We start from the raw sequence: 21,591 nt of genomic DNA, 5'->3' as shown, positions 1-21,591 counted from the left end.
GTGTATGTGAAGCTTGGGACAGATGATGGGGCATCTTCAATTTACCTCAATTTATGAGGTTAAAGCAGTAGCAATTAGTATTCAATTAAAGAAAACAAACTTGGGATGCTGCAGCACCCTGCAGAACTGCACCTATGCTGGTTAGAAACACGATAGCCTATTATTGTGCAAGGGAACCTTAAAGGGCTAGGAGAGGGCTACCTATCCTAATGCTTTTCTTAATGTGATAGATAATAACTTTGCAGTAGGTGTAAGTGTCAGTGGGAGCCAGATGTTTTCACAAGTTCTAAAAGCATTTCTTCAATAATCTAACTACCCCTTGTCTGCCATCAGAGGTCTCACAAGCGCTGCCAGTGTTAAATCAGTGAGTTGGTTTTATTTCACCTAATGGAAAATGTTCTGAACTGTGCTAACAACTGCAGGAGTTAACCACCTTAGTGGCGTATACTTTATTTTTTCTTGAATTGGAATGCAACATTTCTTAGTAACCTTAGGTTAATCAGTGTCCTAGAAAAGACAGATTGAATTATGTTTCATTGGACTAACTTCTTTGAGCTAAATATTTAGGAAAGCTTTAGATTGCAGTAGCAGATACACATTTTGTCTGATCTTATTGATGTTTACTTTCACTTCTTTCCCTTCCCACTCCCTTTTCCTATTCTATGCTCCAATGACTAAAGTCCCTGGGCTATGAGTGCATGTTAAATATAGAATCCCCACAGCAAATGTGACTATCTGATTCAGATTCCTTCCTGATGTGGATAATCCTCATAATACTGTCTCATGATTATTTTTTCTTTTTCCCCCTTGGTCCTGAAAAAATAGCATTAACTTTTGGCACATAAATTGACTTGGAAACACACTTGAATTTGATAGCAGGAAAGCTGTGCTGCAGTTGTGATGGGATTGTGAGGAGTGAACATGTGGTCAGTTTCAGTGCTGTAGATGGAAATTAATTATTATATAAGTGAATCAGGATCTGGCTTCTGATGTCAGAATCTGCACAGCAGAAGAGCAGATGTGGCTGAGGGATAGAGTACCTGATCTCTGAGGTAGCAAAAAGCTGAACATTTTGCCATAAAACTTCAAAATTTAAATAACAAAACTTAGCCTCAATTATAATTTGAATTGATTATAGTCCAACACATACAGCAGTCAAAGAAAGTGCTCAAACTGGCAGACATGTGTTCAGATGAATTTGCTTCATGAGCATGCATAAAAATATTAATTCTATGAAATTGTTCTGTCAGAGCTCTCTCCTAGTTCTTTCATGGATCCTTTGGCCTTTTATGTTCCTCTTAATTTGTAAAGCAGGTGCAAAAATGTCTTTGCTTAGCAGTGTTTGGAGATTTCCATGTTTTAAGTGATGCTAGTAGTTTAATGAAAGGCATAATTCTGTTCCATGTAGTTGTGCTTAAGGGAAAAAGTAAACCACAAAAAAACCCACCCTGCTTTTTTTATTCACAGGACCTTTTGGGATTAACCATGGAATAGAGCTCCATTCAGATGTGGTAGAATATGCCAAGGAAAAATTGGAGAGCTTCATAAAATATAGTGATAGCTTTGATAAGTAAGTACCTGATTTGTCTAGTTCACCTTGCAGCAATGTGTTTATTTTCAACCTAAGTCATTGCTTACAGGCCTAGGGAAGGGAGAAGAACGGTGTCAAACAACCAAAACACAAAACCTCCCATGTTGTGACATTAGCTCATAAGGTAAGTTAAGGCTTAAGAAACTTCCACACTCCTGGAGTGCTATTTCTGCTGTGTGATACTTAAGGAAATTGAATTCCCTGTGTTGTGGCAGTGTGTATACACACACGTGCACACCTCTATGTGCACATACTTGCATATATACCTATGGACTTAGTGATGTGATATGCAGTTGTCTGTGCATGTAGAGAGTAATTTGTATCCATTGTCAGTTTTTATTACAGAATTGTACCTAGTCTTTCTGTAAACTGTCAACTTCTTTCCAATCTGCCACTGTTCTAGACGTGAATGAATTTTATCTGGTTGCTTTCGTGTTTATTAACTGAAGAGATGGACTTGAGTGCTCATCTGTGCTCATACACCACTCACTTTTACTGCTGTGCCTCTGGGTATGGGGTGTTGAACATCACTGATTCTATCTGTTCACCAAGTTTTTATGGGGGCCCATAAGAATCTGAATCTTGGGCCTCGGCATCTGAAAGGGAAAGAAAGCAGTGTTGTAGCTAGGGCAGTTCCCTGTAAAGACTTTCTTCTTTATAGGCAATGCAGGAAAGCTGAGATTGTAGGAGTACCCTAAGAATTGTATGTCCTATGCCTGTTTTCCAGTGGGCAGCACAGAGGAATTCTTTCTATCCCTTTTCATTTGCAGCAATGTGCTTTATGAGCTGCAGTGCTCTGGATTATGTTGGCTGTAGCTTAGTCTCCTGTTTTCCATACCCCACTTCAGAAGGCTCTTAATTACTGTTGAAATTTAAAGTGTCTTTTCTTTCAAATCTGGTAGACATAGGGAGAAACTGAGCAAATGGTTAGCAAGGAAATTCCTATTATTGCTTAAACATAATCTTGTTAGGATACTTATGTAAGTGAGTATCAGAACACTGGGACACCAAAACATGCAAGAACTGGGGGGAAAAAAAACAATAACACATAACCCAAAACAAAGTTGCTAAACTTTGCATCAGTGAGTTTGTGTTGAATGTTTATTGTGTTTGAAGGAATAAGTGATCATACATAGTAAATAATCTAAATATTCTTGAAGTGTATTTTCCCCAAGTTCAGTGAAGATCAGCTGTGGGGACAGAGTAACAGATGCTGTGTGCTGTTTGCAATGTTAAACTGGTCTTCAGTCATGCAGTGTTACTCCAACGAGAAGGCAGTGGGGTCAGAATGTGATCTGGATTTTATCCCTGATCTGTACATTATGCCTTGTCATGTGCCTTTTAACAGTCCACCTTTTCCTCATGACAGTGAAATACTAAGCAGCCCCTACAGAAATATCCTCCTCACCAAACTAACAAAAATTATCCCTCTGTCAAAGTGCTTTTTGATACAGATCTACTTGGTAGGAGCTGCACTGCAGCTGACATGATCCTGGGTGGATTTTGTGTTTTGTGGGGGGGATTTGTAATTGTCTTTGGCTAACTGCATGTTTTGTAAATGATCTGTATTTTGTGGTAGTCAATGAAGATGATGTGTGGAGTTTTCTGCAGTGGGGTACTTCTATATTTGTTTTTAAATATAAGCAGGTTTATACAACAGGTCTTGAATTTTAATCTGTCTCTCAAATAATGTGCTCTGGGGCAGTAAGTCTGGGTTGGATTATTTTTTTTCAGCAACCTCCATGCATCTTCATTTGTAAGTGAAAGAAATTTACCCCAAGTTGTGTAGATCTTGGCATCTGAACTTCACCGCTGATTTGGTGGGCTTAGCATTTGGATGAAAGCCCACCCAAGATAAAGCTGTGTGGTGTCTGTCTAGTGTTGAACACTGTTGTTTGTCTAGCAGGTGCCCTCACTGTCTGAAAATAGATTCTATGTGGCAGGCTGGTATGAATGAAGTTAATTGTCTGAGTGGATGGGGGTGTGTGATGGGGAAATACTTTCCAGCAGCCTCTAACAAGGTGCACAGGGGGCAAAAGGAGCACAGAGACCACAACCTCTTTCCTTTGCAGTAACTGAGTTACGCATGTAGGGAATCCTGGAAAACTTGGCACTGCCGCTTCCCTGCGTTCTCTCTTCAGTGCAAAATGTTCTTGAGTCTGCTCTGAATATTCTAAACAATCTCTTTTGGAAACAAAACCCAGGGTTTCAACCTGATGGGTAGGTACTTGAAGAGCTTCATCCTAACGAAATACTTGATAACTTCATGATACTCCTTTGCTTGGAGCAACAGACCATTGGCTTTGCTTCTGACTTGTGTGTGGAGCTGGGTGATGATGGTTTAGGTGGGTTGTTGTCTGTTTTGCAAGATGGACTATTGCTTTGCTCCCATTTTTACTGGGCAGTGATCCAGTGCTGCGTGGTGCAATAGCACATTTGTTTTTTCTTGATTCCTGGTAAGAATGTGATTGAAATGTAATAAAGAACTCTCTGTTCCATGATTGAGATAGGTGCTTAGCTAAAATCTGAAAGGAGTGTAAAAATAGCACGTTCAGAAGGAGTTGGGACACTCTCTGCCTAAAGGGAGGATTGTCTACCTCTGGTGCTTCATGAACTGTTCATCAAAGAAGTTTTTCAGGAAGACAAATAATTCTAGTACTCATTGTATCTGTATCCATATCCCACCAATCTATAACAGTAGATTTCCTCAAAATGGAGGTGGAGATGTTCATTCTGAGAGGTAAAATGCTGCCTTGGTTTCACTTGACAACGTGTGTTTGCCAGTGGAGTCAAAGGAGAAGATCCCTCTGGAAACATCTGAAAGTGTCGTCTTGCTTGCGGTGCAAGGATTTTAGGTACAGACTAAAGTTCTCTTGAGTCTGAAATATGCATAAGGCTCTCTTTCATTCTTAAAACCTTCAGGGAATGCATGCCAATTAAGGGGAAAAAAAGTCATTCCTTAAGAGGGCTCTATCTAAAACACATATGTGCAGTACCAGGCCCCGCTTCACCTGTTTATTGAAGGGGAATGTGTTGTCTTTTCTGCTCCCAGTCAACTTCTAGACCTAGAATATCCAGCTTGGAGAGAGAGCCACAGGGCAAGGCTAGGTTGCCCATCTTCTAGCACTCTATCAAAAACCAAACCTGGGTAAGCTGGTGAAGTCCCTGCTGTGAAAGAAAATCACCAACCCTTCTCAAGATCAAAAGAAACCACTTCAATGGTAAGTGACAAGAACCCTAGTACTACTTCTGGGATAACTGTTACGGGGGAAACATCTTCCTGCACTCCTGTAGTAGATTGTGTTGGCATTGAAAAAATAGCAGGCTTAATCTTCCAGCAGAATACTGATTTATTCATCTTCATGGAAAATTGGAGCTTCTGCTAGGACCCTGAAGGCTCACTTGCTTTTTAGTAGAGCAGGTTGGAAACTGGAAATGTTGTGTGTACACACAAACGAACTAAAGCTCCTTCTTGCCTGCACGAGTTAGTGCAGGTTAACAGCTGGTTAGTAATTGTAGTCAGGATCTAAGCAAGAAAAGCAAACTGTTTCTAAAACTCACTGATGGCTTTCTCACTTCAAATCTTACTGATAACTTTGTCCTAGTTTCCAGTAGTGTAAAAGATAGAGGGGGTTTGGTGGTACATTAGTTTTTGTTGAAGTTTGGTCTAACCAGAAGAAGGTTATGTAAAAAATGTAGAGATAATAAAAAGCAGCCCTGCTTTTAAGCCTACACTTTGTATGCCAGAAGGCTCCAAAAATGCCAACTGGCTCTTACTAAGGAAGGAAGGAACTAAACCTGCATTTTTCAGGTGTTGGATAGTTTAAGAAACACATCTATCCTTGCCCTCTCCAAACCACACCTAGAATACCTTTAATAAGTAAATGCCGTGGTGGGCACTGCAGTTCTCTGGAAATACCTCATTCCTTCAAACTTTGATGTGTAGAACATTTGTTCCATGAAAGCTTTATGCAAACCTTCAGTAGAAAATATGACAGTTCTAACCTATAAACCATTTTTACTTAAAAAAACAGCAGTGTTCTGCAGTTGTAAACAGCTAAGTTCATTTGCAGACTTCTATCTGTGGATGTATTGGAGCACTGACAAGCAACTGCAGTGACAAAATGTTTCTCTTGCCTCCCCATTCTTCTTTTTTGCTTTTTAAATACACTGTGGCATTGAAGGGGAAAAAAAATACTCTTTCAATATAATTTCTCATTTTACCACAAAAGTTTAGACATGCTACATGAAGCCTACATTTTGCAAACCAGTGCTGAAGGGATTAGTTGTGAGGATTTTTAACAACCAGTCTTTGAATTTTTCCTCAGACATTGAGAGTAGTGGGTTTCAGTCCACTTCAATGGAGCAATATCAGAAATTAGAAACATGCTAACTGAGGGTCTACAGTAAAAGCAGCAAGGCAATTTTGTCTGCAGAAAAAAGGGACAGCTAGCAACAAAATGGAGAAACAGATTTGTTACTCACTGCCCCTACAGATTTGCCTGAAAAAACTGTTCATGATGAAATTACTGAATAGAAAGGTTACCAGCATCACTTTCAGCTATTACACTAATGCTGATTAAAATTGCTGTTACTGTAATTGGAACCAAGGGATTTAAAGTTGTCACACAAATACTAGATTGGTGGATATGGATACAAGAGCACCAAGCTTTAATCTTGGTCCTTTGCTATGACTTTTCTTTGAACTGGATGTTCATTAGTAATTCATTTTGTTGGTACCTATGGGGAATCTTTACTTAAAAGAAGCTGGGCAGTAACACCCTACTACTTGATAATTTCCTTTTGCTGCAGCAAAGACCAAAATGCTCTTTAGGTTATACAGGAATGGTTTTATATTTAGCTGGAAGTAAAGTACTGTGGTGATGTTGTGGATGAACTCGAAATGCCTCTCCTTGAGGGATAAATGGTGGAAGTCCAAAAGGTGGAAGGGCACAATCAGGTCAGCAGATGTTTTCTGTACTTGAAAGTGCTTGATTGTCTTGGGCTAAATGTGATCTTTCCTTGCTTAAATTTATCCTATGGCAAGTGCTCATTCAAAGGAATCTTCTCTTACTGTGTTACCTCCAGTGGGAAGTCTTCTGCTCTTTTGGCTATTGGTTCTCTTGTAATCAAGATACCAGATTCAACTGAAGAGCCTCATCTGATTAAAATGTCTCCAGATTGTTCCAGCACTTTATTTTTGCCATTTGTTTTAGAATCTGTTGTATGAAAGAACATGTTATGTGCACGCATGCTATGTATATAACGCTCCTGAAGGCCAGCCTGGCCATTTGGTAGAGGTGAGCAAAAGTACAGAACACTTGGCATTTCTTAGTTCCATTTCCAGCTGTGAGGAAAACTTACTCTGTCCCAGCACAAAGTGTAACAGGAAGTTGCTGCTGTGTCTTCATTTTCACTTTCTGCCCTTCTGGTTGCAAGCTATGGAGCTAAATGTGACATTCTCTTCAGCTTGTACTGTATTTGTAAAGAGCACTGCGGATTTTCAACCACAGGACACACATGGGGTATTTTGCGTCTGGGTTTTAGTTTTGTCTTGTTTTGATTCCTTGGTGAGTTTGGTGGTCTTGCTTGTTTTAAGAGGATGTAACCAGTTGCTTCATGAACTTCAGGGTGGTCTGTGGTAGAGGAATCAGTTTAGGAGTGTCTAGTAATAAGCATCAGCTTTTAGAGGAGTGTTCTGAGAAGACCAGAAAAAGTGTTTGAAGTTAGGCAGACAGAGACTGTCTTCAGGTTTCTGAAGTTCAACAGTCACTGTTCCAAGATTTAAAGCTGCATTGCAGAAAAGTACCCTACTTTCTCTCCCTCCCCCACCCTGTTCTTTTGAGGCCCACAAAGATTTTTAGGTTTTTTTTTTTTCTTGCACTTTCAAATTAAATTGCTGTGGTGATGCTTGACAAGCTGTAGACAACCCTGAAATTAAAACCATATCACAAACCTTCACTGAATGATTGATCTTCACTGAATGTAGACGAATACCTGATAGTAGTCTAAGTGCTCATGAAATAAGATTGCACCTTCAGTACCTTGGGTTGCATTTCCTCCCCCCACCCTAGTGTTTAACCTTTCCTAATACATACCTCTAGATCTTTCTGTGTTAATCTGAAGTTATTTCAACCACAATTCAGGCTGGGCTGTCTGCTCAGTTGTGTGCAGTAAGGCAATTGCTCCCCACTCCTCCTTCCTTTCCTTTCTTTTTGATCTATCAGAGTTGGTTTTAACTTCTTTTTCCCTTGATCTGGAAGATGGAAGAGTGTTGTGGACTGTTGGCCACATACAGCACATGAGAGAGCTGTGCAGTAGCTGGTAAAGGATTCTGGCATGGGTTTGTGACTAGTCATTGCATTATTCTCAAGATCAAGCAACCTATCTTGGGGTTGGGGGAAACATCAAGCAAAACCTGCAGTTGGATAGAATTCTGATGGCAGTGCTGTTGATAGCAGGGTTAACCAAGCCTTGGAAGCAGGGAAGGCTGCCAAGCTTCCCTGTAACTGAAGAAATAACGATTTGCATGTTGTCAGGTGGTGGTACTGAGATTTGCTACTGCTAGTCAAGTGAAAAGAAAATGGGGAAAAAAAAAATCTCTTTTCCAATGACAGATGAAAAGTTCACAAAACAGCTACAGGTATTTGAAGAAGGTTTAAACAAAAGTACTCCTTCTGGCTGAAGTTTGAGATGCATTAGTACCAGATGAAGTTGATGAAATATTTCCTTCAACAACGAGGTGTTAGGTTTTAATTATTATTATTCTTTCCCCAAAGCAAACCATAAATCCTTTCTCTAAGCTACTTTAACTTCTCTTCTCAGTTTTCAAGTGCTTTAAAAAAAGAGCACTTCAAAAGTGTTTTGAAACATGTAATGTTACTTGCTGGGTGAGTTACTATTTTGTTTGTACAATAAGGTAAATTGCATGTACTGTGGTGTTAACAGCTGAAGCAGAGGCTTGCAAAATGTCAAACAACATCCTTGTAACAGTTGCACCTTTGGTAACAAAGCTCTCTCCTGTACATCTTTCCTTTGGTATTTTATGCACTGACAAAGAGTACTTACAGTCCTTGCAACTGCTGTTATACACAGGTCCACCTAAAAGTTGTAACTTCCATTTGCTGATGAAAATTAGATGCTTCTGTGGTAATTAATCTTCCCCCCTCCCCCTTTGTGTGCAGTCAAAAAATGACACATTTTTCCTGGTGTTTTTTTTTGTTTAAAGGTGAATTGGGCTGAAGGTAGAGTGAAATAAGTCTTTTAAAAGGCTAATCTTTAAAAGAATATATAAGAAATGAACTGTTCAATATTAAACAGCCTGGAGATTGCATATAGTTGGTTAATGTACTTTCACTGTATGGCTTATGAGGATTCTTCAGATGTGCTTGCTTGCAGTTATGAAGTCTGGTGATGCTTTGAACCTTTTCTGGTTTGCATAATACATAATGACAACTGCTAAAGTTTTTCTCCTGTCCCTGATGCAGCAGAAAAAGCCAAACATTATTTTTCATGGTAGTATTGAGTTAATGCAGACTTCTAAATTGTGTGCTAATCTTTCTTCATTTCATAAGGGGAAAGATGTGAAAAATGATTGTTTTGCTGTCTTTATCTGGCCTGGCTTGTCTTAAAAATCCTGATTTGAAATGTGTCCCCTTCTTGTTTGTTTTGTTTTGTTTTCTTCCCCTTAGATTTGAGTTCTGTGAACCTGCCTTTGTGGTTGGTAATTGTTTGGAAATAGCCTCAGACAGTCACCAGTATGACCGGATTTACTGTGGAGCTGGAGTCCAGAAAGACCATGAAAACTACATGAAAATTTTATTGAAAGTTGGAGGCATTTTAGTAATGCCTATAGAAGATCAGGTGACTTAGTGACCATTTCCCCTTTTTATCTCTGAGTATGAGAAATTGATTAAGGAATGCTTTTAAATGTATGTTTGACTAAGTTAATGTTCAACTAATGATGCTTTGATGTAGTGTGTTGTTACAGTTAAGCAGATACTAGTTGCCTTTATGAAGTCTTGAACATTTTTCCCTTTAACTTGGAGGAGAGCATCAATATAACAGAATCATAGAATGGCTTAGGTTGGAAGGGACCTCAGAGATCATCTACACCAACCTCCCTGCCGTGAGCAGGGATGCCTCTCAATTAGGCTTGGCTGCTCAAGGCCTCATCCAATCTGGCTTTGAAGACCCCCCAGGAAGGAGGCATCCACAACCTCCCTGGGCAGACTATTCCACTCTCACCACCCTTGCACTGAAAAACTTCTTTCTAAGATCCAGTCTAAACCTACTCTCCCTCAACATAAAACCATTCCCCCTTGTCCTATTGCTAGACACCCTTATGAAAAGTCCCTGTCCAGCCTTCATGTAAAATCCTGCTGTGCCAAAACTCTCTCCAGTGAACCTAGAGTTCCATTCATAGTATTTTCAGTGTAATACACCAGTTCCAGAACTGCTTTTAAATCTCCCTGCCACACAGACATTTATTTTCAGTCTTTACTCCAAACCAAAGAAGCTACCCTCTAAACCAAGAGAATTTATTTCAGAGAAATATAACATAGCTGTGATTAGTAGAACATTGTAAGGGGAGGAAAAAAGGAAGGGGGGGGAAAGAAACCCAAACTTCCATCAGTTTTCAGTGTTGCTTTTCCATGTTAGATTAAAGGTTTTCCAGACAGGTATATTTTAATAATGCTTCACACTTCTATCACTTTTTGTTCTTAGATCTCAAAAGGCTTTACAAAGGTAAGTATTATTCTCCCTGTTTTACTGATAGGGAAATTGAGAATGAGCCAGTTTGTGATTTAAGTTGATATCCTCCTAAACACACAATCACTATAATGCTTGTTGAGGAACAATTTATCTTCCCTCCCCAAATTACCACATTAGCTTTTTGAGAAAGCAGACACTGATGCAAACATAGCTTATGTGGTTCAGTCCCATAAGTAGTTTTGTCAAGTATTTGTTAGGCTAAAATACTGTCAGTAAAATGGGTGGAAACCACCTTGAAGTCACAATCTGAAAGAAAAGCTAAAATTGTGAAGATTTCTTCTTCACAGCATCAATAAGGTTGGAAAAGACCTCAGAGATCATCAAGTCCAACCTAAATATACGAATGGTTAGGAGACTAGAAGTGTATAAAGGATAAAGAGCAGCTGAAGGGTTTGAGTTAATCTAGCATGCAGAGAAGCAGCTAAGGGAACTTTTAATTCCTTACTGGGTTATCTAAAGAGGTGGAGAGTTTACCTAGTAGATAGGAGTCCAATTTTGGCAGGTGCACAGCAAACTGAAAGAAGTGTTACAAGTGGCAGCGAGGGACCATTCTGCCTGCTTGTATGAAAGGCCTTCTTTTCATGAGAGTGTTCAGGCAGGAGGTAGGACTCCAGAGGCTGCTTCCAACCTAAAATATTCTGTGATCTTTTGGAAAAACCAGAAAAAGCAAAACTTACCCTGGGCCTTAATTTTCCCAACTGCATCTCTTCCCATTGCCAAAGTCTTGTTCAGTACCCCAGTGAACAAGTGATGTTTCAAGGCATGTGAAAGTTTTCTGTTCATAAAACAGTTTGAAGCAAATGAAACTAGCAGTGTTTGAACACCAGCCTGAACCATACTGAGTGTGACAAAGCTAACTGCTGATTTCCTTGGGTTTTGTTTTTATGCAGCTGACACAAATCTTGAGAACAGGACAGAACACCTGGGAGAGTAAAAACATCCTTGCAGTTTCATTCGCTCCACTGGTGCAGCCAAACCGGAAGGATAACGGCAAACACGACACTGTGGGACTGCGTGAGTGTCACTTCTGCTCGCTCCCTCTGGCTTGAGGTTGTTCTGCTGCCTGCTGGTGGTGTCCTGAAAGTGTGGAGAGCCTCCTGTACAGACATCATGTCACAGGACAGGAACACATATCTCACTGATAGGGGAGGGTGGGTGTTTGGCTAGGGCAGGATCTTCAGGCTTTGACTTCCTTTATACAGTATGAATTGTTGGTTTTCACCAATTACAGCTTAGCTGGGGTGGGACTGGGAGGAGCTCTGCTCTATCTTTAAACCTTCTACATGATGTTTACTCCAAAATGAATTAGAATCTAATCAATCATAACTAGCAAACAAATAAAGCAAAGGGTTGTTTCATATTATCTAGCAGGATAAGAATGCTGAGAGCTTAGTACTTTTACTTTTGTTTTTTTCAGGATCCAGTGTTTAAAAATTGTATTCCATTCTTTTCTGAAGGAAACCTTTTCATTTCCTGCTGCTTTTATGTAGTCACTTTTACACTGTTCTGTATATGGCACAAGTGCCTGCCAATCCCTTACTTCAACTTTGTATACCTTGTGTTTGCATTTACCATGAGAACTTAGAGCCTGCAATCATGGCTTGTTTAGCCTGATCCTATGAATGTGCTCTGGATAGTTACATAGGGATTTGTTCTTCAGTTTTGTGTTGGTTTTAGCACTGGTTAGGCCACACCTTGAGTACTGTGCCCAGTTCTGGGTGCCACGGTTTAGGAAAGATGTTGAGTTGCTAGAACATGTTCGGAGAAGGGCAACAAAGCTGGGGAGGGGTTTGGAGCACAGCCCTGTGAGGAGAGGCTGAGGGAGCTGGCGTTGCTTAGCCTGGAGAAGGGGAGACTCAGAGGAGAACTTATTGCTCTCTACAACTATCTGAAGGGAGGTTGTAGCCAGGTGGGGGTTGGTCTCTTCTCCCAGGAAATGAGCACCAGAACAAGAGGACACAGTCTCAAGCTGCACCAGGGGAGGTTTAGGCTGGATGTTAGGAAGAAGTTCTTTCCAGAAAGAGAGATTTGCCATTGGATTGTGCTGCCCAGGGAGGTGGTGGAGTCACCATCTCTGGAGGTGTTTAGGAAGAGACTGGCTGGGGTTCTTGGTGCCATGGTTTAGTTGATTAGATGGTGTTGGATGATAGGTTGGACTCAATCTTGAAGATCTTTTCCAACCTGGTTAATTCTGTCCTATTCTAATAAAATGGGACTTGGTGGGGTGGTTTTGTGTGGGGGGGGAGGGTGTTGGTGGTTGTGGTTTGGTTTTGCTTTGTTTTTTTCCTGTTTCTGTTGGCACTAGCTGAAATCAGTTTTGTCAATCCTAAACATCCTTTCTGTCTTGAATATGAGTAAAGAGCAAAAATCTAAGCAATAGATTTTAGTTGAATTACACTGAGTATTTTTTTAAGTTGAATATGCAGTATTGTAAGTTTTAATTCCCTGATCAAAAATAGAATAGAATAAACCAGGTTGGAAGAGGCCTTCAAGATCATCGTGTCCAACCCTGAGTTGTTTCTTCCTTGCTGTAGTCCCCATTAATTTTATGCTAATTTTTATAGGAAAAAAAAAAGATAAGCAGGGAAGTTCAACAGGCTTCAGTGCTGCTTGTTGTGTTTTTTTGGTTTTGTTTTCCTTGGAGTTAGTCAGCTGTAGCTCACCCAGGGCAGGCACCCACCAGCCCTGCAGTATTTTGTCATTGCTTGCCTGTCTGTTGCTGGAAATATAGGTGACTTTTTGCTTTGTTACTTCAGGGCTTCAGTAAATTTGATTCCTTTTCTGCTGCAAAGATGTGGGTGACTTGCCTGGTTAGTCAGCTGTGAAGTTGACAGGCCCCCCCTCATGTGTTGGATTCAGTAGGAAGTAGGGAAAGGCATAGTGAGTACAAGAGGGAGGCAGAAAAGAGGCATTTGCCTAAACAAACGTGACACAGGGGTAGAAATTGTTTACCAGCTGCAGAATCCTCAAACAGTGCCATCAGTAGGTGTCAAGACTTGCCAGATGCTAGAAAGTGACAATATTTTTTGTCCCCTTTCTTAATCCCTTCATGCTTTCTACTTTTCTTGCACATCTGTCCAAAGACTTGACTTAATTCCTTAATTCCTGTGTCAAGTTGACTCTGCCCTTGCTCCATCTGCACTAAAATGTCAGTTAATTTGAACATCACTCTTCCTGCCTTGCAGAGGAGTTTTTTGCTGTTTGTTTTTTTTTTCTGGCGGGAAATTTCACTTGGTGTAACCTACTTTTCTTTTCCTTTTCAGCTCCATGTGCTGTGAGGAACCTCCAGGACCTAGCTCGAATATATATCAGGCGCACCCTTAGAAACTTCATAAATGAGGAGATGAAAGCCAAGGGCATTGCTCAGAAGGCTCCTCCCAAGCGCAAGCGCAGGCGATGTCGCAGGCGCAGGATTAACACCTACGTCTTTGTTGGTAATCAGCTCATTCCTCAGCCTCTAGATAGCGAAGAAGACGAAAGAATGGAAGATGACAACAAAGAGGAGGAGGAGAAAGATCACAGTGAGGCCTTGAAGCCCGAAGAGCCTCCTCGAAATCTCTTGAGAGAGAAAATTATGAGTCTACCGTTACCCGAGTCTTTAAAAGCATACTTGACCTATTACAGAGAGAAATAACTTGGTTAAAGTAGAAATAATGCCTACTGCTAGTCCCTTTATTCTTGAAAAATGTAGCATTTATTCAGAAGTAGGTGGACACATAATTATTAGTCTTTCATCAAGACTGAAGTACAGCGATAAATGGTAACTTGTCTCTATCTTGTCTTTGCTACAAGGAAGACTTGCATTCGACAGTAGAATCCCTTTTTAAAGATCTATTTTTCTTTAAACTTTGAAAAATGCTGTTTTAACTCTGATAGAAGTTCTATATATATATATATATATATATTCCATTATACAACACTAATCAATATTTTGCATGGTAAGTCTTTTTTTGATTCCCTAACAGATTTGTATTGATAAAAGGACGAGTGACATTTTATATATGCTAAATAATTGTTCAAAACATGTGCATCTGACTTGATGAGCAATTTGTCTGTATTTATTACTCTTATTGTTATTATTAGGGGAACATTTTAAAACATGCAGACACTTACCCTCTAATGTCAGAATCAGACACCCCCACCCCCTGCTTTTAAAGTTTATTTTACTATGGCTTTGTTGCAATCATTATTACTCCGTTGGTATAGATGTATTCCAACAACACAAGTGCAATAAATGTACACAGACACTGAATGAGCTGGCTTTAATGAAATATGGAAATGCAAGTTCTGAAATGTCAGATGACCCTGCTACTTCTGCATTTACCTTTTGCCAAAAGATCTTGAGAAAAGTCACAGCTTCTCTCCGAGCCTTAAGGAAACATCCTATTGAGTAAGGAGCAAAGCAATGCTTACTTCAGCTCTGCTTGTATTTCACTCCATTCTACACTTCCAGTATTTCTTAACCAGAGGCACTCCCCTCCTTTGTGGGAAGTTTAGGACAGTACCTTTTATTTCTGCAGCTCACAGACTTAAAACTGTTTGGTAATACAAGATTGTAATTTAGATTTCAGTCATCTATATTTACTGCTTTTAAGTAGAGGTAGAATTTCAACAGAGTTTAGTTTGTATTGCTTATTGGGGTAGCTATAATAGTAGAATACTTAGAACTTGTTCAGCAAATGCACTTTAGTAAGTGAATTTTATACTTAACATGCATCTCCAAGAAAGGTAGACTTGTGCTAGCCTATACTTTGTTTCTGAGCATGGCTCTTAGCACAAAGGTATTTATAAAATCATAATGCATCTTTTGGAAACCTAAGAGTAGCAGTGCAGCTGTGGGGACCCACAACAGTGCTGATTTGAGATCCTTTTTACAGTTTCTCCTCTCCTGGTTGTGACGTTACTTGCAGCTCTCATTTCTGACTTTGGTTTGCTTTTTACCATCTCCATTTCTTCCTTCTGCTGTAACAAAACCGTGAGGGAAACCACTGTTTGTTAGAACTTGGCATGGTATGCATTAAAAGCCACAATCATTTGAAACCTTATGCCTGTTGGACCCAGTGAAAAAACACTCCTCTCTGAAATGCCCTGCACGATAGAGTTGATAATACTGCTAACAACCTTTTGTGTAACAACAAATAAAGCAGAATAAGCACATTGTCCTAAGCCAGGAAATGTTCCAACTCCAAGTACTTACAACCAGCCAATATTCATGGGGTCTAACACTCCCAAATCTAGAAGCATTTAGTTGCATCTGAGAGGGAAGGGGAGTAGAGCACTGACTGTGTGGTGCATTTCATGCTGTAGTCCCTGTTGTTAAGGTACATCATAGCAATGCCCAAGTGGAACTTCCTGAAGGCCTGCTGTACCAGCATGTGGAGTTACTTTGTGCAGTATATTTGAGAGTATAAGTCAACAAAACTCTTTGAAGGAAATAACTATTCTCACTTTATTTTTAAAAGCAGGAAACAACTCATAGGAGGTAGTTTTCCAAAACTAATGATACTAATAAAGTAAATTGTGATGCTTCAGCTGTAAGAATTGAACATAATCTTCTTCTAAATGGATTCTTTTAGGTGGAGTTTGAATAATCTGAAGCTTTGAGATGGGGTTTTTTTTTTTGGTCTCTTTACTTGGAATCTACATCCATATGCTCAAGAGTATGAGATTACTAAATACTACTCAAATACTTTTAAGGACTTCATACAGGATGCTTTTGGAGAGTAAATTTCTGCATTCTTTCACCTGTATCCATGGGAAAATGGGCAGTGGGTGGCCTGTCATGATTCTTCAGTATGTAAGATTGTTGGTTGGTTGTTTTATTAATTATATTTTTGGGGGAGTCACTGAAAGAGAATGTTTCTTTGTTTTATATGTGGATTTATTTTACACTCCTGGATTTATATTTACATAAATAAAAAAGGTAGAAATGGAAAAGGAAATAAACCTTTTTTTTTTTTTTGCCATCTGGGTTGCTGATGGGGACAGTGTTGCAATAAACTGGTTTTCTTTTCTGTGGTTGCTGCTGGCTTTGAATTCCACTGTTTCTGTGCAAGTGTTTTCGGTTACTTGGCAATTTAGAACCAGTTTGTTCCCAGGCAGGTCAGTAACTTCTTAATAAAGGTTATTCTTGAATTTCAGAACTAGAGTAACAGACCTTCTTGAGAGATGTTTGCATTTTTGCAGAGGCTGGAAGGTGAGGTGGGATGGTGCAGGAAAGCTGGTTTGGCTCCAGCGCTATTTTGAAGTACTTCTAGGGAGAGTTAAGTCTCTTCTGGAGAGCCCAGAAGCTATCATAGAATCACAGAATGTTAGGGGTTGGAAGGGACCTTGAAAAGTCATCTGGTCCAACCCTCCCCTGCCACAGCTCAACCAGCTCAAGTGAACACACAATATTCCAGATGCAGTCTCACCAGCAGGGAGTAGAGGAGGGATGACCTGCTAACCACACAGCTTCTGATACACCTTCTTGGCTACAAGGACACAGTGCCAGCTCCTGGACATCCCTCTATCCAGCAGGACCTCTACCTCCCTTTCTCCTGTACTGCTCTCAAACAGGTTGGTCTCCAATGTATCCTGGTCCATGGGGTTGTTCTTTCCCAGGTGCAAGACTCTACATTTGTCCTTGTATTTCATTAAATTCCTCACCACCCAACTCTCCAGCCTGTGCAGGTTTCATTGAATGGCAGCACAGCCTGAGGGGGTGTCAGCCACTCCTCCTACCTTGGTGTCATCAACAAACTTGCTGGCAATGCCCTCTGTCAGCCAGGTTGTTGATGAATATATGGAATTGTACTGGTCCCAGTACAGAGGTACTCCACTTGAGTTACATACTCCAGAACAGTTTCCCATGGTGGGTTGGGTTGGGTTGGTTTTCTAACTACTGAGATAGTTTTCACCAACAGAACCACAAGGTTAAATTAAATAAGGAAAACTGTGTTAAGATCAGCAAGAATGGAGAGCATCTAGTGAGTCACTTCCTCCTGAAAATCCTTCTGGACACAGCCTGCCTTTGTTACAAATGAGGGGGGAATCCAAGGTGTAGGGGAGCAGTACTGTAACTGAGGCCATTGTAAGGAGGGATGTGAGGAATGGGAACTTCCATTTAACCTATCACTTTGTCATTCTGTGATTCCAGCTGTTTATTTCATCTTTGACTGGGAGGAGGTCTTGAGAACAGAGCAATCACTTCTGAGCACCTGGAGCTATTAATCCCATGTTATTCAGGAAAATCTGAGAAGCTGCTTCCCAGAAACTTGGGAAACAGTTTTCAGTGGGATGAGCTTTAACATCTCAGCTGAGCAGGTGTTGGGGGTGGGGTTTTTTTTTGAGGTAGTGATGGTGTTTGTTTTATTTTAAATCCCTTCGTTTTTTTTCTTCAAGTGCATCTTTACCTCTCACAAAACAAATAGGGGATGTAATCCAAAACAAATAGGGAATGTAATCTACTGTGCTGTGTTCTGATTAAAGCTGGTTTAACTCATTAAATATGAATCCATATCTCCTCTAGAGTGTCTCCTTCATATAATTGAGTAAAAACTTAAAGGCTTCTACCTGTGTGTGATGTGCTAATCCTTTCTAAAAGATAAAGGAGTTGTGTGCTGTACTCCTTAGAGGTGTGTATACAGAACTCCACCTTAATGAGCTGCTTATTATTTAGCTGACAGTTGAATCGTGTATGGGGTCCTTTGCATAAACTTCTTTTGAGAAGGTCATTGCAGTGTGATTGGCACAACAAGGGTTTAAAGTTGTGTGTTTCTTGATTTCCTTCAGTAAAATTCCCCTCAGTAAAATGTGGATGGTTGGCTTGATGAGTGCTTGGCTGGCTGCCTTCTGTAGCTTTACAGCCTGTGTGTCAGCTTGGTGAATTACTCTGTTCAAGCTGGCTTGTTTAGTCACAGCCTTGCATCCTGTTTATGGTCAATATGGAACAATGATAAATCAGCATTATAGTCTGGGGGGGGGGGGGAGGTTAAACGATGGTAATATTTTCTTTCTAGACTCTTCTGCCATCCTGTGTATTCTGTGATGCTTTAAAGAGGAGTCACAGGAGGACTAGGAAGGAGTTTTGATTCTTCTTTCAATATCTTTAATTTCTGCCCCTTTCCTAGTCTGTACAGTCTATAGTCTTTGTATGTTAGGTTGAAAGGAGATTTTGCTTGGTGTTTTAACCACTTTAAATGACCTGGCTTTAATCTTTCTAAAGTAATTTTGTGTCCTGGCCTCCACTTCGTTGTTCTGTTAAATGGGACCCTTTGCATTTGTACTGTAAAGAGCAGGAGCAAAGTTCTAATGCACAGATTTGCTCCACCTGTAGCAAATTCAATAATGAATGTAATCAGCAATCTGTTGCCAGCAGTGACCTTTTTAGATCAACATCCTGAAACAACTAAGCTAAACCAAACAAACTTCTTGTCTTCACAGCTCAAGGGGTCAGTTTCTCATGAAATTAAGTAGTACATCACTAAAAAAAGAAAAGCTTTCTAACCTTGCTAAGGACTTGTATCCAAAACACTGTGCATAATAAATTACACCAAAAGAGGGCAGGATTGCCTCACAGGAAGCCTGAAAGCTCTCTTTTGCCAGGCTGCTAGAGAAGACAATTGAATAAAATATCTACAGTGATGTTTTTGCAATGAAATATTTGAGTGACCTGCTTAAATATGTATCTGGAAGATGTAGAATCGTTCTCTGAGTCTTTTTATGATTATGTGGTGGGGTTTTTTCCTCCTAATTTATGAAATTTCTGGGTGAGGGGTATGGTTTAACAGTTTGAGGGTTGGGGTTTTTTTTCTGAGGCATGGTTTAATGTAATCTGAGACACCTGCAGAGCTGTTGATGTGGATAAAGCCTTCCATTCACAGAAACTGAAGGTCCCACACTGTTAGAAAGGTCTGGAAGTGCTTGGCTAGCTGTGTAATTGGGCATTTGGCATCTTCAGTGGCCAGTTTTGGGTTTCATACTAATGCTTACCTGAGAGACAGTATGTAGGAACTGGATGTTTGGCCATGAGGAGAGCATGGCTGTGCAGAAAACTGCCATGCATGACACCATCCATACCTGTTTGTGGCTCAGACCTGTGTAATGCAGTGGGCAGCTGCCTCTGTGCCTGCTGGACAGTGCTGCTGCTCCTCTCAGAGGGAGAGTTGTGTGTTGCAGAGGCACTGGCTGGAAGGGAGGCTGTGCCTGTGAAGCAGATGCACATTAAATGTTAGGAAGCGTGTGGCACTAAAGCCTGGTCCCAATGGGACAACATATCTCAGAGATGTAACCCAAGGAGGAGCACCTTGGAGCACTGCTTGCTGCTCTGCTGCCAAGAGAACCAACAAGAGTTTTATCCTTTCCAGGTCCTCTAGCTATGCCACAAATGGATCCCAGTCCTACCTTCAGTGTTTGCAGCAAAAGCCAAGCTGCTGTCCAAGCCTCTGGATTATGTAAACTGGCAGTTTGGCAGTCCTGAGAGTTTATAGTCTCTGGCAGTGCCTGATTTACTTCTGAAAATTGGGGAAAATATGAAATGTTGGCCAAAAAAGCAAGAGCCATATTTAAGGCATGAGACAAACAGATCAGTCATACTTGTTTCCACGGCACAATCCCAGCTTTGCTGATGCCAGTGCTGAGATGAGCGCTGGCTGCAACCTCACTGAGATGCAGTTTGAACTTCTATTGAAAAACAAAACATGTTTCTAAACTGTTGTGATAGCAGAGGGAGGATAGGAATGCTGGAGTGGTCAGAGGCCAAAATGAGGCTTTACATGGATGCAAAGGTTGGCAGGCTTCTTAAGCTCAAATAGCACAAGGTGCATAAAGTGCTACTAAAGCAGCTTTCAGACCAGAGCTTGTATGTGCTGAGCTGTGGGCAAGGGGTAACAAGAGCCATCTCCTTACAAAAACCCTGAGTGCATCATTCCACAGCTCCTCTTTCCAACTCTGAGACACTCCCTAAAATAGGCATTGTGTGAATATGTTGTAGAAAGCTGTTACAGAATCATCATTCTAAGCACCTGTGCTTGGTGACCTCTCCCATATCTGGAAACTGGGATTTTAGGTTTTCTTGAACCCTTTCCAAATCTTCAGTAATGATATGCATCTCCATCATCTTAAGTCACTTCAAGAAACCTGGTTTAAAAATTAATCAGGACTGATTTTTCCCCCTTAAGCACAAAAAATGTGTCTCAATTACTTTATATTTTTGTGGATGAGGGAGGTAAGTGAGGTTTTGGTGAGTGCTAGTGATGTGGTGCTAACAAGATTCATAGTAAGAATTCTGATGTAGTAATTTTCCTGTTAATACTTCCTTTCTAGTGCTGTCAAAATCATGAGGGTAATGTCCTTTCCTCTGCAGTGGTGATAGCTATTGTGGTGAGACATTTAGTTCTGTCACAGTAACCTTGTTTGGTTTTTGGTCCTCTCCACTACTGATCTTTTCCCCTTGTATCTAACCTGTGCACTCCAGTGGTCACTAATTGCAAGCCACTGCTGGGGTAAGGTATGCTTGGAGGGGAATGTCACACCTAGGATCTCAGCACAGATGAAATGTTCATTGTTAACAGCATGATAATGGAGTCATGAGATCTCTTTCAGACAAATAGAAATAAAATCAAAGGATTTGTCCATCATGCAGGCAAAGGTCCACAAAAGGTTGAAGTGTCCCACTGCCACCTGAAACACCCAAAATCAAAGTTTCTATGTCCTTAGTTTCTCAGTGGCTACCTCAAATCCCCACCTGCCTGCTATGGGGTTTAATAATAACTTAGTTGTCACCTAAGCCCCCGGAAGGATCCCAGAGCATGTATTCCTCAGTTCATTTCATCCTGAAAGCTGAAAACACTCCTGCTGAATTAGGCTTTGGATCTGAGAGACGTTGACTGCTGCTGTTGCAAAGAGCAGAAGATCCTGATGCAGGTGCTCTCCCAATACCAGGAAGATGAAGGTTTTTCAATCTACATTCTCCTGTGACAGGTAAGGGATCTAATGTCCATGTTGGGAGAAGTTAATGGAATTGAACAAGAGCCACCTTTTCCTGTTGTATAGGCTTCAATACTTGTGGTTGGTTGAAATTGTTCCCATGTCATCATACTGACTCCTGTGAATCCCATGCTGTTCCCCACAAGCTGTCTCACCAGTACCAGGATATCAGGCCTCACTTTATTTAACCTTTCTGGGGCAAACCAGAACCAAACCAACAAACCACTGTGGTCTTAGTGGACATAAACACAGAGCAG

General features: G+C 40.6%; 1 protein-coding gene across 3 annotated transcripts in view; it reads left to right on the top strand.

Annotated features, from left to right (window-relative positions):
• Nucleotides 1-16,380, top strand: part of PCMTD1 (protein-L-isoaspartate (D-aspartate) O-methyltransferase domain containing 1) — a 39,960-nt gene extending 23,580 nt beyond the window's left edge. For all 3 annotated transcript variants that reach the window (XM_068166723.1, XM_068166725.1, XM_068166724.1), the window contains exons 3-6: nucleotides 1,468-1,570; nucleotides 9,283-9,454; nucleotides 11,257-11,380; nucleotides 13,630-16,380. In XM_068166723.1, coding sequence (XP_068022824.1) covers nucleotides 1,468-1,570; nucleotides 9,283-9,454; nucleotides 11,257-11,380; nucleotides 13,630-14,000 — 770 coding nt within the window. In that variant the 3' untranslated portion in view covers nucleotides 14,001-16,380. The remainder of the gene's footprint in view (nucleotides 1-1,467; nucleotides 1,571-9,282; nucleotides 9,455-11,256; nucleotides 11,381-13,629) is intronic.
• The last annotated feature ends 5,211 nt before the right edge of the window (nucleotides 16,381-21,591 follow it).

Source organism: Melanerpes formicivorus, unplaced genomic scaffold (genome assembly GCF_026170545.1).
Source record: "Melanerpes formicivorus ecotype bairdi unplaced genomic scaffold, bMelFor1.0.p_v2 SCAF_105, whole genome shotgun sequence".
NCBI lineage: Eukaryota > Metazoa > Chordata > Aves > Piciformes > Picidae > Melanerpes > Melanerpes formicivorus.
Note: the sequence above shows the minus strand (reverse complement) of the source record. Positions and strands in the feature narration are given on the sequence as shown.